The sequence below is a fragment of the Phocoena sinus genome, chromosome 4 (assembly GCF_008692025.1).
Source record: "Phocoena sinus isolate mPhoSin1 chromosome 4, mPhoSin1.pri, whole genome shotgun sequence".
NCBI classification, from domain to species: domain Eukaryota; kingdom Metazoa; phylum Chordata; class Mammalia; order Artiodactyla; family Phocoenidae; genus Phocoena; species Phocoena sinus.
This window is the reverse complement of record NC_045766.1, coordinates 74,646,947-74,671,666: the sequence shown is the minus strand read 5'-3', so window position 1 is coordinate 74,671,666 and position 24,720 is coordinate 74,646,947. Positions and strand designations below refer to the sequence as shown.

General features: G+C 42.4%; 1 protein-coding gene across 9 annotated transcripts in view; it reads left to right on the top strand.

Annotated features, from left to right (window-relative positions):
• The window catches only part of LOC116752734 (kalirin), a 531,375-nt gene that overhangs the window by 449,589 nt on the left and 57,066 nt on the right, over positions 1–24,720 (top strand). For 8 of the 9 annotated variants that reach the window (XM_032629484.1, XM_032629482.1, XM_032629480.1 and 5 more), the window contains exon 34: positions 10,458–10,698. The exons of the other annotated variant lie outside the window; for it this stretch is intronic. In XM_032629484.1, the coding sequence (XP_032485375.1) occupies positions 10,458–10,520 (63 nt within the window). In that variant the 3' untranslated portion in view covers positions 10,521–10,698. Of the gene's footprint in view, positions 1–10,457; positions 10,699–24,720 lie in introns of those variants that run through there. 9 annotated transcript variants of the gene reach the window in all.

Below are 24,720 nucleotides of genomic sequence, written 5' to 3'. Positions count from 1 at the left end.
TTTATTTATTTGGTTACACTGGGTCTTAGTTGTAGCAGGCGGGCTCCTTAGCTGCAGCTCGTGGGCTCCTCAGTTGTGGCATGTGAACTTCTTAGTTGTGGCATGCATGTGGGATCTAGTTCCCTGATCAGGGATCAAACCCAGGACCCCTGCATTGGAAGCACAGGGTCTTAACCACTGCGCCACCAGGGAAGTCCCTATCCCTGTTTTAATAAAACAATAAGAACTAGTTGACTTTTTTAAAGGTATCTGTTGCATTTTACTCTATTATGTGACAGGTAATACAGTTAAAGTGATGAAATGTATTAGAAAAATGGTAAGTCCATTGGGTTTGGAACTCAGTTGTCTGACAAACAGATCCAAGACCCAGGAAGGAAATCTTTACATAGCAAAACTAAGTATCTATGCTCACAGGAAAGCCTCTCCAATCCTAATTTTATATGTAATGCTTACCATCTCTGTCATCTAGTTACTTAGCCCCTAAGAAAATTAGAAGAGGAGAAAGTTACTTTTATATAGACACACTAATAGCCACGAAGGCTGAGCTGTTGACAGCAAGAGAGGAAGCAGAAAAGCTATGAAAGCAAAAGCTGAAGGAGGAAATAAAACTCCAGCAGTTGGGTTCTATTTAGTGAAGGTACCAAGAGTGCTATTATGACCTGGCATGTCTTACAACATCCTTTGTATTTTGTACTACACCATAACTATTACTCATGTGGGTTTGTGTAATTGTCAACAGATGGGGAAATTATGTTCAGTGTACTTTGCTTTTTAAGAAGTCAGAGATGTAAAGATATTCATAAAAAGATTTAAAATAGGGAGAAAAGGTGGTGTTGCTGTTTACCTTTAGTCATCCAGAACACTTGATTATCCTGACAGACACATTTCCCACGGGTTTTGGAGAGCTGAGGTGACGTTGACTATGATTTACGTTAGTGGAAAGATTTGTAAAGGTGAAACTCAGCTTTTCTCAGTCCTAGTGATTGACTCCAAAACACTGATTCTGCACTCCTGTGGCATTTATTGAGGGTCTGTATAATCCACTCTAGTCCAAGCCACTGTCGTATCACACATGGCCTATGAAAGAAGCCTCCTAATTGGTCCCCAGACATTCACTCTTACTTTCCTCTAATCTTTTCTTCACTCTGAGACCAATGTGATCTTTTGAAAATGCAAGCTCTTCGCATCTGTGGCTTCAAGCCCTTTGAGAAGGTCCTTTTGCCCTTAGGGTGAATACCAAAGTCTTCAACATGACCTATGAGGGCATTGTCTGGACCTCAGCCCTCTTCTCCTTGCTGCAGCCACTCTTCCTCTTGTTTCCTGCCTCCCAATGTTCCTGGCCTTCCTTGAATGTGTCAGGTTTCTTTGCGGTCTCAGGGCCTTTGTTTCCTCTGCCTGGAAAATCCTTTCTCCTTTTGCTCTCCAGTGTCTGCCATGATCTGACCCAACCACTCATTTCAGCCTTGTTTCCCACTCCTTTTGCTCTCTCTTCTTTCAGATCTCAGCCCTTCCTGACCCTCTGACTAACTCCACTCCCCAAGTCATATCTCTCACTGCATTCTGTATTGTTATTTCTTGGAATTTATCACCATTATTTACTATATAAGCGTTTGTTTGGTTACACAGTTGCCTCCAGCACCAGATGTTAAGTCCATGAGGGCGGAGACATATCTGTTTTATACCCCCACTGCATCACCAAATCTAACAAAATACTGATTCACAGGAGGGACTCAGTTAATATTTGTTAAGTCAATAAACGAAGACCCAATAAACACAAGGTAATGTGTTGGGCATTGTGGGTAAGAAAGAGAACTAGAAATGGGAAACAAATATTATTAAGAAACTCAAACTTACCTAGTTTGCGAAGATTAGAGAAGGTTCAGCATTAAACTTTACCAAGTGGGTAGAGTTTATCCAGGCAGCATTGGTATTGGGAGTGGGGAGGAAAGTCATCCTAAATGGATCAAACAGCAAGAGCAGGGACAGGGAGAAAGGAAAATATAGGATAAGTTTGGTGCATGCAGAGTAAATATGCCTGATGAAGTGCGGAGTTTGTGAGGTGAGCTGTCGGAAACAAGGCTGAAATGATTGGTTGGGTCAGATCGTGGCAGACTCTGGACACCATTGAAAGGAATTTAGATTTTTGAGTATTATCCAAGAAACACTGAGAGGTTCTTTGTTTGTTTGTTTTTTGAGCATGATAGTTACAGAATTACTCTTATCTTCACCTTGATGTGTAACTGTCCTTTTATGCTCTCATTCTTTCTCTTAGACTCAGAGAGAGTCTAAAGTTAAACTACCCACAGGCTCTGAATCTCATGCTTTGTACCCACCTCCATCCAGTACATCCATCCAGCACCTCTTCTTTCCCTCTTATTGTCAAGCATCTCCTTTCCCTCTGCCATCTCACACCTCTTTGTTACTTCACGCTCCCTGCACTCGAACTTCTCCTGATTCTTCTTTCTACAGATCCTCCCCCAGCTTCAACAGTAGTTTTTGTTGCTTCCATACTGACGTCCATGACAAAAATTCCAACATGATATCTCTGAAGAGACGTTACTCCTAACGGCAGTTCCATGTTCATTGTTTGTTCACGCAGCACATTTTTTGTGCGCCTACTATGTGTGAGGCACTGTTGCAAGCTGGAGATGCAGCAGTGACACCAAACAGGCCAGTCCCCAACCTTACGAACACTCGGTTCTACTGGAGAACCAGGAAACCAACGAGCAAATATAAGACCAAATGGTGACGTAATGAACACTGTCATTGTAGGTCTTTCCAGTTTGATGTCGGCTTCCCTCAGTCTCAGCGTCAGACAATTTTATTTTTCTTTCAAATCAGCAACTTGGTTTGACTTCCCTGTTTGAGGTAGAAGCAGGATTTTCCAGATACCCAGGTTTGTATCTGTGGATCCATTTTGGGGCATATCCCCTGATAGCCAGCCAGTCTGTTGCCAAGTCCTGAGGATGATTCCCTCAAAATGTCTGTCACATCACCCTGGTCAGGCCTTGGTCACCCTTTGCTTAAATTCTTTAAGTAGCCTCCTAAATGTCCCCTACTGCTTTCTGGGATTTTGCCCCTGCATTTTATCTTTTCTACTGACACCTAATTCATCTTCCTAAAACATCTCTTTCAATATCTCACTTACCTGTTAAAAGACTTCAGTAGCACATTTATTTAGAATAAAGTACAGGCCCACCTCCAAAGTCATTTATATAGTTTTCCTTCCTATGCATGATCCTTTAGAGACCCTTACCTTTTATAGACACTATATAATGCACTTATATTAGATGGAATCGTATGAAACTGCCATTTTCATGGATCCAACATGGTTGACTGAATATCGGCAGTTTATATGTTGCAGCCTAGTTGCACTTCCCAAACAATCGGTTGCCTGTATGGCTTTCTCCCTTGTTACATTGTGAGTTTTTTGACGATCACGTCTTGATCTTAATGTTGCTTCTATCTTTACTGTCTACTACAGCATCTGGTACAAAGTAAACAACGGCAGTCGAGTGCCCCCACTCATGTTGTGATCTGCTCCTACTGCTTCCATTTCCTATAATGCCCACCGACTTTACCTAATCACATCCTACCCACCCCTCACCGCCAGCCTGACTCATGCCTCCTTCATGGAAAAGCTCACTACTCCACATTAATCTCCTGCCACCACCTCTGAGCCAGCAATATTGCTCCCTACTCCCTGCCAAAATCGAATATCATTCTTTAACCTCCAAAGCATATGTGTTTTACTTTGTGTTTTCCGTATTACTTTGCATGAAGTTGCACTCTTAACAGTGAGTTGAAAGATGTCTGTTTCTAGCCCTCACTTTCCACTCTGGGACCCACTACTGTATTTCTAGCTGTCTATGATATAACTGCTCTTGGGTGACTCACTGCAGTCTACTCAACAGAACTGAAACTAAAGTCATATGCCATCTCCCGGGTCTGCTCCTCGCCTACATCCACATCCACAGCTTGGTCTCGAAGCCATCTCAGCTCTCCTTCATTCTCTATCCTCCTCCTGAAATAACATTCCACTGGATCATCACAGTGATTGCACATTCCTTAGCCTGGCTTCAGATTTTTATATAATATATAAAGTCTATCTCTGGGAGCTTCAAGAGGAGAAACATGTCTCCCAAACCACAGCAACATTCTCTAGGACCTAGAGCGTCCTGATAAACAGGCCACTTCCTCCTGGTCTTGCACCTCCCCTGGGGACCTCTCCTCTAACATGTTTTCCGGTAGATATGTGTGATTATCTTCCCCAAAATATAGATCTTTCAAATCATAATTGCCTGTGTTAGTATATGTCTAAGATATACTGCATCACTGTGTCTCCAGAATTATCTCTCTGTCCTGATAGATACGTTTCTGACCTTAGGAAGAATGTTGCTGGAACACATTTTCTTCATTATTAGAATATTAGAATGATCTCTGGAGTCCCTTTCATCAGCACTTTGTGAGAAACCATCTCCTTCCAGTCTGCTGTTGTTTCCCAGGGGTTAGTTTTTGTCTCAGCAGCCGAGTCCCGAGACCCACAAAGACAAACGCTCACGTGTGATACCTTGTGTTATCGGCAATGCACTGAGATAGGGCTGGGCATTCACAGAGAGGGCTCAGAAAAGACTTGTTTGAATATGTTTTATGTGTATAGCTTCTGTTTGTGTATATTTATGAACTTTTGTGCGTCTCTGAATGTGTTTCCCATATTGCTCTCTAAGAAGGATTCATCTACGTGCTCTGGGAGGCAGGGATAGCTTGGATATTTTCCTCAGCCATCAGGCCCGTGACATTACAAACCAATAAGCCAGGTGCTCCAAAGGCTCATGGCCGCAGCTGGCACAGGTGAAGAGCCTACCTGAGCTGCAGCCTGGGGTTTTCTTTCCCACCTGCTTGGGGTCTTCCTTTTCCCTCTAAATATGAAAGACTAATTTTTCTGTTAAACATTAAAAGGAATGTGGATGTGTATGCATGTGTGTGTATTTGTGCTCCTGTATGCATATATACATTATTCGTATATACATATGTATATGCATGTATGTATAGATGAAGGAAATACACCAACAAGTAAACAGTGGCTTTCTAGATGGTGGCTTTTTCCAAATTCTCTATGATAAGTCAAATTACTTTTATTAGTAGCAACAACAACAACAAAAACCTAATAGATGATATTTTTAAGGATAGGACACAATTATTAGATGATTGCAGAGATCAACCCTCTGTGTCAACCAAGGACAAAGAGACAAGCAGGGGCCTAGTAGGGAACAGAGGGATGGACTTCACCTTAGCATCTCCAGATGAGAGAAAGTGACCAGACGGTGAATTTGGGCTGACTTGCAGGATGGGCCAAGGTTACTGAAGGTTGTGAGCTGAGGAACTGGCAACTTTGTTTGGTTGTGAAGGTCAGGAGCCTTGGACAGTGGAAGGAAAGAGAAGGAAAATTTGGGGGTGGGGGTGGGAGAGGTAGATAGGGAGTTCATCAGGGTTTCCCCCCGAACTCAGCTGTTTTGAAAAGTATGGAAAAGGTGAGGAAAAGCTCGAAATATACTTTCAAGTTCATGAAGAGGTTTTATGAAGAGATACATGCAGTGGGAGAGAGAAAAGGCAGACACGTTTCCAGTTTGGTTTAAGTCCCCTGTGACTCCAGATGGAGGGGTTTCCTGAGTGATCAGCGTGGGGACACTGGGACCTGGGGGAGGAGGGATGGGTCACCCCTGCACGGGCGGCAGGGTTCCTAACAGCAGGTTCATCATTAGGTCAACACACAGCTCCCCCACCCCCTCCCCTCCCTCATCTCCCACTGTCTAAGGACACAGGGAAATTTATGATTAGAATTCTTGGTAAAAAGACAGTTTCTAACCTTTCTGAACTTAGAACAAAAAAAATTGCATGAAACAAACATTGTCAAGGATGTTTCTCCCACCCCGCCTAGTCTCATGGTTCTCTCCAAGAGCGGAAGGAGAAATGGAAAGATAAAAACAGGGAGGGTGACTCTTCCTTGCTGTGGCTCATTTCTTTCCTCTGGGATGGTGTTCTGGAAGTGGGGACCACCCTGGCCTCGGAGCCAGGAGGGGACATAGCAGAGCCTGGCTCTGCGCCACCTCCAAGGCCTCCCTGCTCTTCACCAAGCTGCTCAGCCAACTGTTCCTTACCAGTCACCTCCTTACCGAATTCCCAAGGAGGAGCCCTGGGCTCCGGATGAGCAGTACACACGCATGTCTAAAAGCCAAAAATAGAGTAGGAAACAGGAAAGAACAAAGAAAGTCACAAAAATCAGTTTTGAAAAAGAGCTAAACTGAAAACATACTCCATGATGTTTATGTCTTTTCTCTCTGCACAATTCAACATTTGTGCTTGTCTGTATCTCAGTTTTTCATTCTGATGAAGGAACATTTCCAGTCTGGGCCCTAGGTTTGAAATCTGAGGTGGAGAAAGGCTCTTTTAAACCAGTTAATATGGGATTTGCAGTTCTCTGTGTGTAATGGAGGAGTACAAACAAAGCAGTGAAGTCCCCACCAAGGACCCACCCACCTACTGAAAAACATACAGTCCTTTCCCTTAGAAGCCCCTGCTGAAATCTGGCAGGTGGAGAAAAGCACGAAGTCTGCTGCTGTAAGGAAGCGTCCAGAGCATACACGACTGACAGTAGCAATTGTCTCTCTTCCTGAACTCCTACTGTGAGCCTGGCGTTTTATGTATAATCTCTCACTCCATCCTCACAATTCTTCAAGGTAAGTATCGTTATCCTCATTTTGCAGATGAGGAAGAATGTAGAAGTTAAATAGTTGCCCAAGGTCACACATCCAGAAAGTGGCAGAGCTGAGATTTGAACCCAGGTCTTTCTCACGTCCACTGTGTACGCTGCCTTCTGCTGGCCAAGTTCATGAACGAAAACAGTTGGGTGATTCAGGCAGAAACACACAAAGCAACATTTTGGCCCAAATGCTGTAAGTCTTACTGTTTCTCCCTCCTGACCAACTGAATGAAATGCACCTGAATTAAAAAACCAAGAACAAGGGGGAAGAAAAGAATAAAAAAACCAAGAACATACCATGTTCTGTGTATTACATGTGCTAACTGCTCAGTGGCTGCTGTGTCTAGTGGAGCATGGCACGAGTCGGGAATTTAGAGGAGGCTGTTTATTATGTCTTGGCCACGGGACTAGTGATTCAAGCACACACCTGCCTCAGTGGCTTCCAAATCCATCAGACAGAAGCATCTAGAATATGTAGTCAACTGAAGATGCATTTAGAAATATATTGCAAAATAGCCACCTCAGATTCTTTGTGGAACAAGAAAGGATGGAAATCTATAATATAACAAATATGTTCCCCGTTTATGGCAATTTTTAGACCGTGGGATGTCCAGTAATGTCTCTTGTGCACCCAGGGACTGTAGAACATCTCATCATAACTGAGAAAACTCATTTTATGAGTGTCTAATATTAGAATGAGACCTACAGTATATTAAATAAATAAGTAATCTGTTCCTATGAAAGGGTCTGCACCTAAATTGAGGGAGCTGGGAGAAATCTCAATATAGGTGCCCCCCCCCCAAAAAAAAAAGAATTCTAGGGAGGTCTGGTTAATAAAAGCTGCTGTCCTATTAAAATGGGTCTCACTGATTCTTGCTCCTCATGGAAAATGCCCAAGTGCTTCTGGACAATGTATGCTGGCAGATGTGAAAATGCAGTTGAAATGCTGCAAAACTCAGGTTTTCCAACCGTGGAGTGGCTGGTACATAGAAAAGGCCTCTGCCTTAAGGATCTTAAACAAGGTGACCCTTAGAATTACCGAGGAATCATTTCAAAACACGCATCCCAGGCTCCTCACTGGCCTGTTGAATCAGAATGCCAAAGGTAGAGGGTGATTGGATGTGGGATATCTGTGAATTCCAAGCAGAGAGTTATTTTCTAAATAATAGAGATCATTAGCATTTCAAAGAAATTTAATGGCCTTCTTTTTCTTTTTTTTTTTTTTAACCACACTTCCACTTAAACTTTTCCCACTAGTCTTTGCCCTAGGCCAGGTTTTTAGAAAACCATCTCAGTGAGATCATGAATGGCTGTCATTTTTAAAGAGCTATGCATTGGTGTTAACTACTCTTTTAAGGTATCACCTGGGCCATATAAAACAATGGCTTCCTATGTAAATGTGTATGTATTTTCTCAGAGTTTTGGAGAACAAGTGTTCAGTTTGCTTACATGCCTTCATTTCTTATATGTCTCACATATCAAACCATCATCAGAGAGATTTGCAGGTACACAGGGACCATCACAGCTTGAGGTTTAAAAGGGGATAAAAGTTTTTGTGCAGAATCTAATGAACACACATGATGAGGTGACCCAAACCACTTCTAGTTAGGTCCCCAAGGATAACATGGATCCTCCAAATGTGAAGGATGCTTTCTAAGACCTTTGGAATCCACAGAGATTACACACGTACAAATATCATTTAACAGACGGATGCTCCTTTACAAAAGGCAACCTAGCACAGTGGTTAGGACAGCTTTGGAGTCAAACCAACCTCAGTTCAGATCTCAGCCCCTCCACTGTCAGCTGTATGATCCTGGGCAGGACCTCAGTGCTCCAATCTGCAAAATGGGGGTAATGGTACTACCCACCCCATAAGGTTGTGGTGCAAGTTATGTGAAATGATGCGTGCCAAACACTCAGCACTTCACCTGGCACATGGTAAACACGCAATAAATATTAACCATTAGTAATAGTGATAATAAAAATGACACAAATAAGTTAGCTATTGATAATGATGACACTAAAAATATCTTTTAAAACTGTTCTCTCCCTTCAGAATTTTAACCATTGCATAAAGAGCAAAATGTGAAATTCAGCGCTTGTAAGACTTAAATTCTGCCACTAAAATAAGTTCTACAGATGAAATAGCATATCTATAAACTGGTACTGACAGTGAATTATGATGTGGGAGACTAGCTAATCAGGACAGCTGATGCTACCTCCCCCCCAGTCCATAAATGTAACATTATGCAAAGGAAAATACGATTTAAAATTTTTGAGTCCCTTTTGCCCTGGAAAAGGTGAGCCCAGTACTTTGCCCTTTCACAAATGCATGCATACTGCCCCTGGCTTTCTTCAGAATCTCATCTCCCTCCTGAATCCTTAGCACCTGCTACCTTCCCCACAGCTCAGGGTAACTGCCATTTGAACTTGATGCTGAAGTGTTTTCTCTCCCTTAATGAACAGTTTTTGCCTGGCTGGAGGTCTTACTAAGAGAGTCTCATACGGTTTTTCTCGTTTTTATAAGGCAGCCTTTGATACCATGAACTGAGCCACAGTCAAATGGAAGGTCATACTCTTCAATTCATCTTGAATTTTTCTCTTGGCTAAGAGCCATAGCTGTTTAAAATATGTCACTTTTCCAATAAGCACTAGAGGTTGGTTCTCTTTGAGGGGCCATTGTTCTTAAAGAAACGATGATTCCATTGCCTCCAATGGCCCAGTAGAAATGGTGGAACCAACACTGGGATATGGGGTCTCTGGCATGGCTCCCTCATTCAGTGATCCATTCCCTCAGCTGGCCTTGCAGCCTGCACTAACCAACCGCGTGCCTTAGAAAAAGTCCAGACTACCACTTTATGGACCCTGGAAACACTTGAAACCAGGAATGTTAAGTCAGTTGCTACTAAAAATCTGCTGCGTAAATGGGTAAACTTTTCTCAGTTTCTTTCCCCCAACTGAATGTCATGGTAAGACTTGGTAGGGCACAGGGACCCTAAAAGAGTTGAAACAAGAAAACAAAACAAGACAAAAAGGGTATGAAATAAACACTAATGATCACTGCCACTGGACCTCATATGTTCCTTTAAATTGGGGTATAGTTGTTTTACAATGTTGTGTTAGTTTCTACTGTACAGCAAAGTGGAGTTCCCTGTGCTAAACAGCAGGTTCTCCTTAGTTATCTATTTTATGCACGTTAGTGTATATATGTCAGTCCCAATCTCCCAATTCATCCCAGCCCCCCTTCCCTCCTTGGTGCACTGGACCTCATATTTAATGCATCCCTAGTTATATTATTCCTGGCTTTCCTCCTCCTTATCTGTCTGGGAAATTGGAAAGCCACAGCCAGAGTGCTCTACAGGGAACTAAAGCGAGGAACAGTATACAGATCTGAACGTTGACAGTGTTTCACAGTTAAAAGTGTCCAGTGAGTGATCCTCCTCTGGATCCCGGACCCGGTTGGCTTCTTCTGAACCTTCAGACCGAGCACTGTCCTACACAGCACTCTGCTTCCTCCAGTTCCTCTAAAATTATGACTGTGTGTTTGCCAGGTTGCACTGTGTGTGTTGGGTTGCTAGAAATACATTAGGTCGCACTGACGGTTTCACTCTGTTTTCTATAAAAGGCTACAGGAATCTCATGGAAATTTTTGCAAAGTTATATGCAAATCACAGAGCCCCGGCCCTTTTCTTAACAGGATGGCAACCTTGCTCCTCGGTGGTACCTGGGACCTGGAGATCCTTTCTCCACTTACGTTTAGCACGCAGCTCACCGGGTTAGCCGTGCCGCCGTTGGGACCTCCCACCTGGACTCCCATCACCCACCTCTCTTGAGACTGCTCTGGCAGGGCTGGGGTGGGGTGCAGCCTTTGCTCAGAGGGCCACATGTTCCAGGCAAAATCTGCCCCCCTGGGCCATGGGCTCACCCCTCGGGGCCCCTTGCTTCTTTCTCTACTGGGTGCAATTCGAGGTTGCCGAGCTTCTCTCCAAAGTCTAAAATGGTGGGACAGTAGGGACCTGTGAGAGGCCCCATGGCCCGACACACCGCCCACCCCAGCTCCCAATCTGAACACCAGGCACCCCCGGGCCCTCGCTGCCCTAGAGGTCTGCCATGTGAGTGGGCAGGTTCATCAGAGGGACGTATTTGTCCCTGGAGTTCTTCTCCAGGTTGAATGTTTCTATTGTCAGTGGCCCCAATCTGGAAAAACCCGTCATTCTAATCCAGCCTGCCTCCCCCATATCATGAGAAGGAGGGAGGAGGAAGGAGGGACAGTTTACGGTTATGGTTTATGGAAGATGAGGGAACTCCAGCCTTTCCCAGACACTGGCAGGAACCACTTCTCCCAACAAGTATTCTGTCTGCTTCAGCCTACCCAGGTTCTGTCACGATTTTCTAGCTCTTCCCTCACCTCACTCACTCCTGAGGTGTCTGGTTCAAAGATCACCCTCCCAGCCTTCCTTGGCTACCAAATTGTCCTGTTAGGGGATGGGTGGGAAGTGGGAGAAGAAATAAGTGAACCAGACTGGCCACGTGTTGATAATTGTTGAGACTAGATGATGGGTACGTGGGTATTTATTATATCATTCTCTCCCTTTTGTATATGTTTGCAGTTTTTCATAATAAAAAGTTAAAAAATTAAAAAAAAGTCCTCCAACTTTCAAAACACTCAAGAGAGAGCCCCTACCCCCAACACAGTTTCATGGAAACCCCACACCAAGGCAAGAGGCAAAGATGACTCCATTACGTATATATATGTATATATATATATTCATTTTCTAATTTTTTTAAGGCCCACTGCTTTATTTTCAATAGACTAAACCTTATTTCTAAGAGGTCCCAAAGTTGCACTTACTTCCCTCAACTGGGTTATGGGGGAGGGCTTGGGTAAAGGGTTCCTTAAAATCCTGAAAGTTTACACTTCCATGTATCTCACAATCTTATTGTGAGGATGGGACTTGTTCAGTGTTCTGAACTTTGCAAAGGAAACGTGCTCTCAATTCAAAGTGTCATTCTCTGGAATTGCACCTGGCTCAGGAAAGGACTGACTTTGTACTTGAATTTAAATCTAATGGAGAACCTTAACACGGGCATTTGCATGACTAAGAATTGCTGCTGTCTTTTTTCCATATGTCACTTTCTTGAATGTGTTCTAATAAAATGATTCTAAAGCAGGCTGTTGATATACAGTGATTTATAAATACTTTCTGTTGAGTGCTGAGGCCCTTAATTTTATACCAAGAATTCACCCCATCCCACTTTCTGGAAAGATCTGTTTGTTGGGGACAGATGCAATGAGTGTACGTCTGGCCTAGTTGCGGCACCACTGCAATTGCAGTCACTAATGAGAATCACGTCAACCACAGCGATTTTGTCTTCTGGTTGCCTAGCAGCAGAATTTGTTTTCCAGAATAAAGACGGCCATATGAAGTAGATGAGTGTGATGGGGGAAAGTGGAGGGGGCAGGGCAGGAACAGGAGGATAATTCCCTCGGCCAGAGAAAGGGCAAGGCAGAAGGAGAGACAAAGGCAGCCAAAAAGAGAGGTCAAGTTCTAGTTCGTTCTGTTCAGTGATAAGACGTCAGCATGTTCAAGTGATTACCGGTTGTTAAACTTTATTTACAAAGTTGCACCTTTTGATATCAAGTTAGAGCAAGCAACAAATTTCAAAATCTCAGCAAACTAGAAGCAAATAAAAATATGTATTTCCAAAGGTAGATATTTTGAGAAGCACTTTTGATTCCAATCTTTATCCCCCTTCAGCCAGACTGGCCAGGGCACTCTCATGAGCCAGTAACCAACTTGGGCCAGTTCTTTGGGACAGGAGGCTTTGTTAGAAACCTTGTAAGGGGCAGAGAAGGCAGGACCAGACAAGGAGCCTTCCGTATACTGAGCACCCTTCTCACGTGCTGGGAAGGCACTTGATAGACATCAACTCCTCTAGTTTTCAGAGCCATCCTGAGAGGCAGGCAGTACTGTCTTCATTTTCCAGATGAAGAGGCTGAAGCTGAGAGAAGCAAATAACTTGTACAGAGTCATAAAGCTAGATAATAGCAGATCTGTGATTCAAATTCAGGGCTCTGATCCCCAAACCCATGCTTCTTCGGACCACAGGGCTGATGGCCAGCGCCCAGCCTGGGCTCTCCCTTGTAGCTTGTCATGGTCTTTGATGAATTTTGCAACCTCTGTGTGCCCTGGCGGTGGTGGCGTGTGGCAGAGCCAGCATCCTGCTCTTCCTGTGACTGGAGATCCCTTCCAGGTCAGGGTTTTGCAACCCACATCCTCATACCTGGGACTTATCTTTGTAGAGCACAGTCTGATGAGGCTGAGATCCCCATTCAGTTCTCACAGGGATTTGCTCACTCGGAAAATATTTGAGTGTCCCTAAGTGCTGGGCATTATGAACTAGGTGGGCAAATACAGACTCAGCCCCTCTTCTCACAGAGCTTACCAGTGGAGGAGACAGGCATTAATCAAGGAACACTTGCATGGTTATACAATTATAACTGGAAGGGACCTTGGAGATCCTTGAGATCCACAGATGAAACTGAGACCCAGAAATGCTAAGCAGTTTGCTTAAGACCATATAGCAAGTTAGGGGCAGCACGAGGCCTAGAACTCAGTAGATTTCTATTCTTAGGCTCCCTTTTCCCTACTAGGTCGCCCTCCAGTCTCTTGCATACCCAGAAACTGCCCCCTAACCACAGCCGGCCCTATGAACGTGTTGATCAACCAGCACACTATCCCCAGCCTAGGAAAAGCCAGACAGCACACTTTGCAATGATAATCAAACAGCATGGTGAACTGAACCCTTGAGGATGGCAGTTACCCAAGCCTTGTTTGCAGACTTATTTCAGAGCCCAAAGCAAGAACAGAGAGGCAAGGCTCCCGTGCTGTAAGAAGAGTGCTTGCAGGTGTTTCAGTGTTTTGGTCTGACCCGGTATTTTCTCATCTCCCAAGTTCAGTAGTCATTCATTCACTCACTAATTCAACAAATATTTATTGAGTGCCCACTAGGGACCGTGCACAGTTCTCAGAGCTGGGGACACAGCAGTGAAAAAGTAGAGTGCCCTCATGGAGTGAACATTAGGCCTGGGGGAAACACGATAAACGAATACGTAGGTAAATATCAGCATATCAGAAGGTGATAAATGCTACAGAGAAAAGTATATCAAGAAAGGGAAGTGGGGAGTGCTAGGGGAGGGGTGATGCATTTTTAGGTAAGGTGGTTGGGAAAAAGACATCCCTGAGAAAATTATGTTCTCGGTCATCATTGTACACACACACACACACACGACTGTGCAGTATGATTTGAAAAGTGCCCTAAGTCTTCCCCTACCTCCTTCAGAGAAATAAAGGTTTCTCAGTAGCATGTCCAAGAGCCCAATTCCTAGCTTTCCTTTTTTTTCCTTTGAGCTAAGTCAGTGGTTCTCAAACTTGAGTGTACACCAGAATCAGCTGGAGCACTTGTTAAAACACAGATTGCTGGACTCCACTCGCAGAGTTTGTGATTCAGTAGGTCTGGGGTGGATCCAAGAATCTGCATCCCCGGCTGCTGCTGCTGCTGCTGGTGGTCCAGGGACCTCCCTTAGAGAGCCACTAGGTTAAGTATTATAGCTGGAAGATCTCTGCTAAAATCCTGAGAAAGGATATATCTATCTATTCATTAGGATCCATGGACTTTATCAAAGTAGCTATTCCTGGAAGAGCAGGATCCTTAAGAAATGTGACTTTTTTTTTTTAAACTGGGGTAAGTTTCAGAAGCGACAGCCCAAGACCCCAAGCATTGAGGAGTTAGGACAAAGGACAGGTCATGAAAAGACGGTGACAATATTTCATTGCTTGTCTATCAATGCCTTGCATTTTCCTAGCATTTAATACTTTTACAAGCCCTTTCCTCACTACTCTCTTTTGGCAGTTAACCTGTTAGGTAGATATTTACAGATGTCATTATTACATTTTGTAGGTAAAATAATTGAGACCCAAAGAGGTTATGTGGCCTACATAGGGCATCAAGGATGAGAACCCCAGTTGCTTTACTCCTAGTCCAGTGTTCTTTTTCTACTCACACTCTTCATAACGTGAGCTGTAGCTCTCTCCTGGGGCATCTACCCCAGGGCATTAAAATCCAGGACATGAAGTTGTTCTTTGCCTTTGCTCTGTTCAAAATTCCACTTGCTGCAAGTAGATTATACATGTGGGTGATTAACTGTGACAAATACTAAGCCCTGCATGAGTTTGCTCTACCATAAACACATTTCTCTTCTACCAGGTATTGTACAGAGAAAATGCTAACTCATTTTAATATTAGCCCAAGCTAGAACTAATCATTATGAAAGCAAACCTGCTGGGGGAAAAGCAGACCTAATACTTTCCAAAGGCAAATAGAAATGGTATTTGATTACGTGTACCTTTGCTTCCATGCCATTAATCGAGATAATTGAAAGTTTCCTGTAACACTAAAGCACGTAGCGAAAGGAGAGTGGATTTTGTTAAATCTGATGACTGACGAATCACTTTCTCAGATATTTAAATATACCAAAAAGAAAAAAAATCATGGACATGAAACATAAAATCCTGTTTTCCAGTACTTGCCTTTCTGTTATTTTCTCCAGTCCTGTACTGATTCCTCATAGTGAGAGAGTAAGGTCCCTCACTGAATCTCACAGACAAGGAGGACCCGGGGGTTACAAGGAGCTGTTTCCCATCAGCTTCCATACATGTTTTTGACCATCGAAGAGCCCAAGGTTTTAGAAGTTTCATTTCTAAAACTGCCCTCATCTGTCTCTCAACCCATTGGTATTCTGACATTTTCCTCCTGTACTGCCGTTGGGTCCACTCATTTATTCAATAAGTACTTAATAAGTACTTAGTGTGTACCAGACACTGTAAGAGCCACTCAACAGGCTATGAAAATGAGTTAGAAATAATCCTATCCTCAAAGAACATGGCATATATTAGAATCACTTTGTAAATTATAGAATAGTCAACACTGAAGTGTATTCTAGATGTAGGTCATAAACCCGTGTAAGCATCTCCCCATTTTAATTCTCTGTGTGCTCAAAGAAAGCTAATTAATGAACTATTTTCGCGTCAACATAAAACAGGCATCATTAGGAAAGAAAACTTACCTGGAGAGGAGAGTGGGATACGGAAGAAGCTCTACTCTGTAGCTCTGAGCACGCACCAAGATGTGCATTGGCAGCCCCCAAAGCATGGTAACAAGGGGGCGGTATAGGATCTAGCATCTGCTGTAGATATTCCACATGTGGACTCTAACAAATTGAATTTATGAGGATCATAAAACTTGGATGATAAGAAATTCCATATTGTTGAAAGATCTGGTATGAATGTGTTTTTGCTGAGCTTTAGACTCCAAAGTATGCTATAAAAATGACTGTTTCTTAAAAATATATAGTTCATGCCCACTGCAACACAAGGATTGAGCATATAAGAAAACAGGTTGGGTTGGAGGAGATGCGGTGGCATGCAGAGGATTCAATTAGTTGCATCTGTATTAGAAAATCCATGAGAAGAGTTGCAGACCGTAATTCAGCCGTGTGTGTGTGTGTGCGTGTGCGTGGGTGTGTACCTATGTGTACACAAATAGACATGCACAGGAAAGGTGTTGAAGCCCAGTAAAAATGATTTTATGAGGATGTGAGCCCTTTAAATAAATTCCAAATTCATAATCCAAAAAGGAAGACAAGTTTAGAAAACCGCAAGTGCAGCCAGAAGACAAGGATAAGATTGTAGTGCTGGTGACCAAGTGGCTCAAGGAACACCGCTCACACACCTTCCTCCTACTTGTGTTGGGCCATCCGATGGTGCAGCAGCCCTCCCTCCCTCCACTCCTTAAAGGAGCTGCTCTGGCTCTGACTCCATTCTGCTTTAAGGTGTGCTTTGTTAATAGTCAAATCCCAAGACAGGGGTTCAGGGCAGATACACAGCTGGATCTCAGATCTGTCCCATGAACTCTATTTATGCTAGCTCTGCAAGCCCGTCCTGGCCCGGGAGGGAGTTTTCACAGCACAGGTGCTGTATCCAGCCTTACTAATAACCATCAGGGGTGCTAGTGGTGTGATCATATAGCCAGGCCTGCTGTGGGTGTGTCTGGTCACGGATAGCGGTAGCCACAGGGAAATATAACAGTGATGGGGGAGGGGGTCTCTATGTATCTGCCTTTGAGTTTCTGGGATGGTGGAATAAGGTGTGTTATTCTATTTGTAAGGATGTCCAGAGATTCTGTTGCCTGGCAATGGTGACCTTTTAATGGGCCTTACACCCAAGCATCGTGTGAAGTTTTTAGATCTGGCTATGCTGAGTTCTGCTGGGTGGTTGCTATGGCATCAATCAGGGTAAAAGGATCCCAGGGAGCAAGTGGGGACTGAAACATAGTTGATGTAGAATCAGGTTAGATTTCACCGGTATGACACGCTCATTCTGAGAGTGACCCAGAAGTATGGCCCTCCAGGAGTTGCTCTGGCATCTCATAGATTCATGAGGACTTGCATGGGCATCTTGGCCCTGAGAGGAGCAAGTGTTTAAATTGATTTACATAGTTAAGTTCCTACAAGGCCGCCGGAAGTTAGCAATGGAAATAGGAGGCTTTGTACTTCCCAGATTCTTCCTTCATTCTCGTTCGCATTGAAGATGCTGACATATTGCTTTATTTGTTAGGACAGGCTACCAACAAACTTGTTGGAGAGCCATTGATATAGGGGCCTCAAAACCAGACCACTACAAATGATCTAAGTACTGTCTGTCCACCCTGCAAGGCAAGCTGCAAAGCAAGCTCAGAGATGGAATAGGTCATTAAAGGGGGAGGCCCTTGCAGGGTCTCATTGGTGGGTTGGTGTTGCAGGATATAAGTGATCACATTCCAGCTTAATGGCACAGCACAGGGTGGCTAGTAGGGCCAGACAGGTGCATAGCCTTCTAGGAGAGGCCATCAACCCAGCATTTCTAGTTTCTGAGAAATAAATGATTTAGAAATTAAAGTGAGAAGGTAGTTATCACAGTGAGTCTGATGGTGTTACAAAGTGATTGCTTAGACCATTGCCACATGCCAGTTTCCCACCAGACCTCAAATTTGGCTATAATAGTCAGAAATCTGGCTGTTTTCTCCTGGATTAAATGTCTTTTGAAAGAAGCATATGCAAGTAGGGGTGGTGGTTGGGATCCAGAAGGTTGAGGCTGGATAGCATCGATATTTACACTGGACACATTGGTCTCTTTGGCAAATGTTTGACATGGAGGAAGGCTGTCAAAGATTATGGCCAAAGTAATGCAACGATTTGGGTTCTGGAGGGTCCCCTTAACTATCAGAGACTATGAGAAAAGCTAATACATCCTCAGAGATCAATGAGAGGGTCATTTATCCAAAAAACAAGAGAATGAACATTATTAATAATTAGTGACCCTCTATAAATACTAGATATCCATCACATCATTTATTCACTCAGCAAATATTTATTGAATACCGACTATGTGCCAAGTGCTGTCCTAGACAACAACAAACCAGACAAGAATTCCTGCCCCCATGGAGCTTACATTCTGACGGGAATACAGACAAATAAATAAGTAAAATCTATAAAGTACAGATGATGACACATGCTATAGAGGAAAAAATATAGCTTCAGAGGATGTAAGTAGTGCAGGGGATGAGGGAAGAAGTGAGGGGAGGATCTGAGTTCTGGTGACTGACCTAATCGGAGATGCAGAGATTAGTGAAATTAGGCCAGATGGTCTCAAGGCAGATCATGGTAATGTGGCTGTGAGTTTTGGAGGAGAGGGAGGGTTGAGGGTTCTGTGAGGAGCACACACAGGTCTTAGAAATTTCTCTTCATTACTCCCCAGAAAAGCATGAAGACTTGGGGAGGAGTGGTCTTACCTAGGGAACAGGTAGGGGCTCTCAGGTGAGATGGCCTCTCCCCCAGCCTTCATGCCTCCTCTGGAGCCAAGAGGGTGCCCAGGAATGTGCCCCAGAAGTCAAGTGGGCCCCAGACTACTCCCCCAGCCTCCACCAGGGGTCCAAGTGAGCCTTTCTGATATGGTATTAGCCTAGGTTAGAGGAATCTGGATTCCATCCAGTCTGACGGGGACTTCACCTGTGGTGTGACCAGACATCCCTCAAAGTTCACATGATGAGATTCTTGAAAATAAATACAGGTATGGTCCAAGTACAAAATGAGTCCAGGAACCAAGAGTTCATGGAATAACTGTTCATAAATCTCTAGAAGCTCAGAGAGGCTTTGCAGATTCTGAGAAATATGGTACAGTATTTGTTTTGTCTTTCATAGGCTTAAAATATGAATTCCCTTTGGTTACCTCACCTGATTCCCAGCAGACTGCAGGGTCCCTCAAGTCTAGCTTGATAAAGGTTCAGCAACAGGAAGAATAGTTCCCAATCATGCCTGTTTGGGACAAATCCCAGTCACCAGTACAAAGGCAGAAGGAATTCCAGTTCTCTTTATCAAAAAACAGCATGGGGCCCTGGGAGACCCTGTGAAGAGGCACAGGGATTCAAACTAGAGGCTTAAGATATTAACTCTCATAGAATCTGTTCCTTGGGCCCAAGTAACAGATATGTTCAACCTAGACCTGAGTCCCTGGCAGCAGGAAGATGGCTTAGTCACAGTTGTGAGGTAAATGTGGCTTCCTCTCCCCAAACCCCACCTTGGACTCATAGAACTTAGGCAGCAGACTGGGGAGTTAAGGAGAAGCTGGCTTTCTCCTCCCAGCTGCATCAGTTTGCCCTCAAGAGACAGGTTTTTGGTTAAAGCCAAATGAAAGGGGAGCTCAGGGTACTAGCATGCATACATATACACATGTACACACACACACACACACACACACACACACATACACACACACACACCCTCCTATTCATTGTGTAATACCTTCCCATCTAATGCAAAGCCTTATTTCTAGAGAGGTACATTGTAAAAGTAAGTCCAGAGAGTTGTCTTCCTTAGCTATATAGAAAAATTAGTCTCAAATGGCATTGGTTAGCCCTTCTAGAAAAGGGCGGCATGGAATAAGTTCATTGCAGCTCAGGTTTCAGTCCAGGAGCCAACCGATGCATGACAAACAAAATGACGTTCTCCACGTGGCTGTGAGAAATCAGATGTGACATCTGGTTATTTCCTATTTTCTTGGATCAACACGTGTGCTCAGGAGGGGGCTTCTGACCATACCCGGTATGAGTCAACCATCTTTTGGCCTATCCTGATAAAAGTTTAATTTTGAACTAAAACTAAAACTACAGGATGCAAAAACATTAAAACTTACATGTCGATGTAGATCATTAGCTAGATAAAGAACCAGTATAGTTTTATAGGATCCATGTCAAATCATACTAGTAATTGGATTTGTCATTGCTACAGAATAAGTTCCATGAGGGCAGGGATTCTTGTCTGCTTTTTTCACTGCTGTATCCCCACTGCCTATACTAGTGCCAAACATATAGTAGGTACCATGAGTACAATTGCATAGTATATAGAACAAGTGCAATTTTTTAGTGTGCAGAAATACAGTCCATTTTTAATGCAACCAGACTGGTAGGCAAATACTCCGTTGTACCACTGGGGGGTAGGAAGAAGTTCCGCAGAATAATGTCATACTTGCAAAAACAAGAAACATGCTGCTTGAGTTAAGGATAATGCAAGAGTAGAAGACAAGTTTGTGTGTCATATGATAAGCAAAGCTAAAATCTGAGATCAAGGGCCAGGACTGATAAACAAGGAAAGCAATTGAAAAGTTAGCAAAGAATCTCCAAGGCCATAATCAAAGGAGCAAGCAGAAGCCCAGGTGCACAGCCAGGTGTGGGAAACTACCATGTGGTTTGAACACTGACAATTCAAAAGATTCTGATAAATGCCGACCCTTCTCTCAACAGAGTTTATACCCACCCATGAGTTTTTAAATGTATCACTTGACTTTTGGGGCTCTGTAGATAATTTCTAATTAAGAATGGCAAATGGGAAGATTGAAAAAGGAAAAGCGCCAAGGGCTAGGAGCAATAAAGAGAATAAACCCAACAGCTCACATGTCTAAAAAAAATGAAAAATTGTTATGAAAAATCAAATTTGAAAAATGTCTCTCATTTGGTTTGCTTCACTGAGTCGGTCGCCAATGAGGAGGACTACAGTTCCAAAGACATTGTTGATTGCAAATGCACTTCTCCTCACTGCCCTGCCCCACCACCATGCTCTTGATTCTCAATAAACATTCCTAAAGCTCTGGGAAATGAAAATGTGAGAACTGGTGCATCTGTTGTGAGTCAGCCCAAGAGATGGTCAACAATGAAATCTGATGCCAATTCCCTGATGGCAAATGAAGCTGGGCTTCAGCTTGATTTTACTGAGCTTTAGAACTGTTCCCAAAATACACAAAAGGAAAATAAAATATGGTCCTTAACTACAAGAATTGTATAGTCCAAATGGGAGAGAAAAAATATACTCAAAAAACAAAATTCACACTATGTATGATGCATAATTATTGCTTTAGCCTAAGAGATTCCAAAAGCTACAATTATCTCTCCTCCCTCTCTTTCTCTATCCAACACTAAGGATGAGTCATAGCATGTAATGGCTGTAGTCTTCTGGTTGTTTAAAAAAATAATAATAAAAATAATAATAATCATGGTAGTAGTAGTAACAATGACAATAATGAAATCTAGTATGTCTTCCCAAATTGCATTTAATTTGTATATGTCTCTATTTGTCTTAGAATGGCCCCTTTACATCTGTGTCCCTTTCTTAACTTTATCTTTTCTACCACTCTCTCAATGTTCCTGTACTCCTGCCACTATCTATTCCTAAGACAATATCTTCTCTATTCAGAGAAGAGAATGAAAGCAGATGTCTTTGTCAGGACAAGCTAGGTTATGCTGTGGTAACAAACAACTCTGAAAATACTGTGGCTTAGAACGACAAAGATTTATTTCTTGCTAACACTACATATTCATAATGGGTTGGCTCTATTCATCGTAGGGAATCAGGGAGCCTAGCTGATGGATCAGCTTCTAAAGTTGCCAATTACTGTCCCAGATAGAAATAGAATTCTAAAGGACCTTAACCCAAAATTAAATGATCCAGCCTGGAAATGACTCAACTTCAATGGCCAGGAGTAGTCATATGGCTCTACAAAACCAACAGGGGCCGGCAAACCGATCAAGTTATTTGTCCAGAAGGCAAAGAACTAAAAATATTTGGTGAAATCAGAACGACTACATTAGCAGTAACATCAAGTCATAGTTGCAAATAATGTACGTTTTGACTCTAACCCATTTCAAATATTGGTCTACTCAACAGGTGTGTGTGTGTGTGTGCGTGTGTGTGAATTTCAAACATATACATTGAAATAATGTTATTCATGTTTAAGTCATTGTTTGCTTTCCGTTACTCCCACTGCCTAATTTTCACTAGGCTCCATCCCTGACTATTAGGCCCTATGTATATGGGGTCAGTGCATCAATGACCCATCAGAGTATAAAGATTAGAAGGCTTCTTGTTCCTTGTGAAACTTTTTCTAGACTTCAGGAATCAGTTTTTGAGGATACAATGTCCTGATGAGTCTAGAGGGACATGAGCTTTTTCATATCTTAGGGCTTAATTTATTACATTATTTATATGCTAACTTGTAGAGTTCTCTATTGGTATCTGGCATCAGACTCTACACAGAAAGTGTTACACAGTAGGGATATGAACTTATTGAATCCCTTGTGGCAGAGTCACTGACTAATGTTTGAAAGGATGTTTTATGTAAGTGCAAGAACATGACACATGTGCCACATTGCTCCTATTATAAGTAGTGCTATAAGATTACATGACCTTGTTCTAGAAATCACATGGTTACTCCATCGTTAAGCAGCTAATGGTTTCACTGGGAAGCCAGGGCAAGCTATACTATAAACCACATTCAAATTGTCTGTAAACACAGGGTATTGGATACAAGCAGACCAGGGCAAGAAAATATAGCACTGCAATGGGAAGGAAGGAACCCTGGGTTGGAGTCAGGAGAGTTGGTTTTGCTCCTCATTCTGCTACTGACCAGCTGTATGAGCTTTGAAAAACGTTTTAGCCAAATCATCTATCTTCTCAAAACCTCAGCTACCTCATCTGTAAAATTGAAAAGTAATAGGAACTTATCTCTAAATTTCATTCATACTTAAACATTCTGTTTTTCTATAACTGGCTTAATTGTAACCTGGAAATCTATGACTTTTACTGAGAAAAATCAACAAGCATCCATCCTAAATAGTGTAGAATTGGGAAAATGATATTTATATATAAGGGATAACCTAATTTTATATGTAATTATTATCTGTATTGATAAAAGAGATGTAGTACTAAAACAGTAGTTTTTAATGTTTAGCTTTGAAATATAGGCAGAGTTTGTGAGAAATGAACATATATACTCTACTTTCTTTTTTATTTATCTATTTATTTTAAAAAATATATTGAACCTCTACCATATAATCAGCTGGGTTAAATGAGCAGAGAAGGGCAAGGGAATTGAGAACATTAGCAAGAGCATTACTGAAATAATGGATCATGGAATACAAGCTGCATAGGAAGGAAAGTGATGAAAGGAGAGTATCAACAGATTGGGAGACAGTAGAGGGCACCATGAACTAGAGGTCCCAATGGGGTTAAAGAAAGGTCATAGTAAGTGTAATTAAATAAAGTAGAATAAGTTGTGGTCAGGAAGCAAGATGTGAGACTTTTCCTTCTGACCAAGATAGAGAAGCAAGGACCAGATATACCTGCCTGAAACTACCAAAAACCACACAAAATATAAGAAACAATTTTCAAGACACTGGACATCAAACAACAAAGGACAGTGTGATCCCCGAGAGACAAGAAACAAAGTGAGCCCTATGAATACCCAAGCTTACTGCCCTGAAATTCTCAGGACATCAGGTTGAGAACTCAGAAGGATCTTACCTTAGTGGTGAGAAATAATAAGCCCTAGAAGAACTAGGCTCTGGTTCTGCCTAATACGTCTTAAAAGGATCAGACTTTCAAAGTAACTTAACTGCATGCCAGGACAAAGCTCAAGAGTAGTTATAGGAATATATAAAATTTGAGCAGCCAATAAGGTGTAATTCACAATGTCTGCTATCCAATCAAAAATTACTAGGCATGCAAAGAAGCAGGAAAATATGACCCATAAAGAGGGAGAAAATCTATTGAAACTTACCAAGAATTGACACACATGTTAGAATTAGCAGCCATGGACATAAAAACAGTTATTATTAAGTGTTCCATACATTCAAAAAAGTAAGGAGAGACATGGAAGACATAAAGAAAAAAAAAACATGTTGAACTTCTAGAGGTGAAAACTACAATGTGTGAGGTGAAAAATACCTGGATAGGATTAACAGTAGATTAGACACTGCAGGAGAAAACATAAGTGTACTTGAAAGCATAGTAATAGAAACTATGCAAAATGAAACACACAGAGGAAAAAACATTTTTTTTAAGCGAACAAAGTATCAGTGAGCTGTGGAACAATTTCAGGCATCCTAATATTCATGTAATTGGAGTTCCCAAACGGGAAAGGGGGACATAAAAATATTTAAAACAATAATGGCTGAAAAATTTTCCAACTTGATAAAGCCTATAAACATATAGATCCAAGAATCCAAGCACAAGAACTAAGAAGAAAACTACACCAAGGTATATCATAATTGCATTGCTCAAAACCAGTGATAAAATAGAAAATCCTAAAAGCAGTCAGAGAAAAACATACATGCTATATACAGAGGAACAAAGATAAGAATGACAGCATATTTCTCATTGAAAACAAGGCAAGCAAAAAGACAGTGGTGCCTCAGAGTGGAGTAATGAAAATAAAAAGAAAACTGTCAGCCTAGAATTCTATACCCAGTGAAAATCTCCCTCAAAAATGAAGGCAAAATAAAGATTTTTTTTTCTGACATAAAAAAGTTGAAAA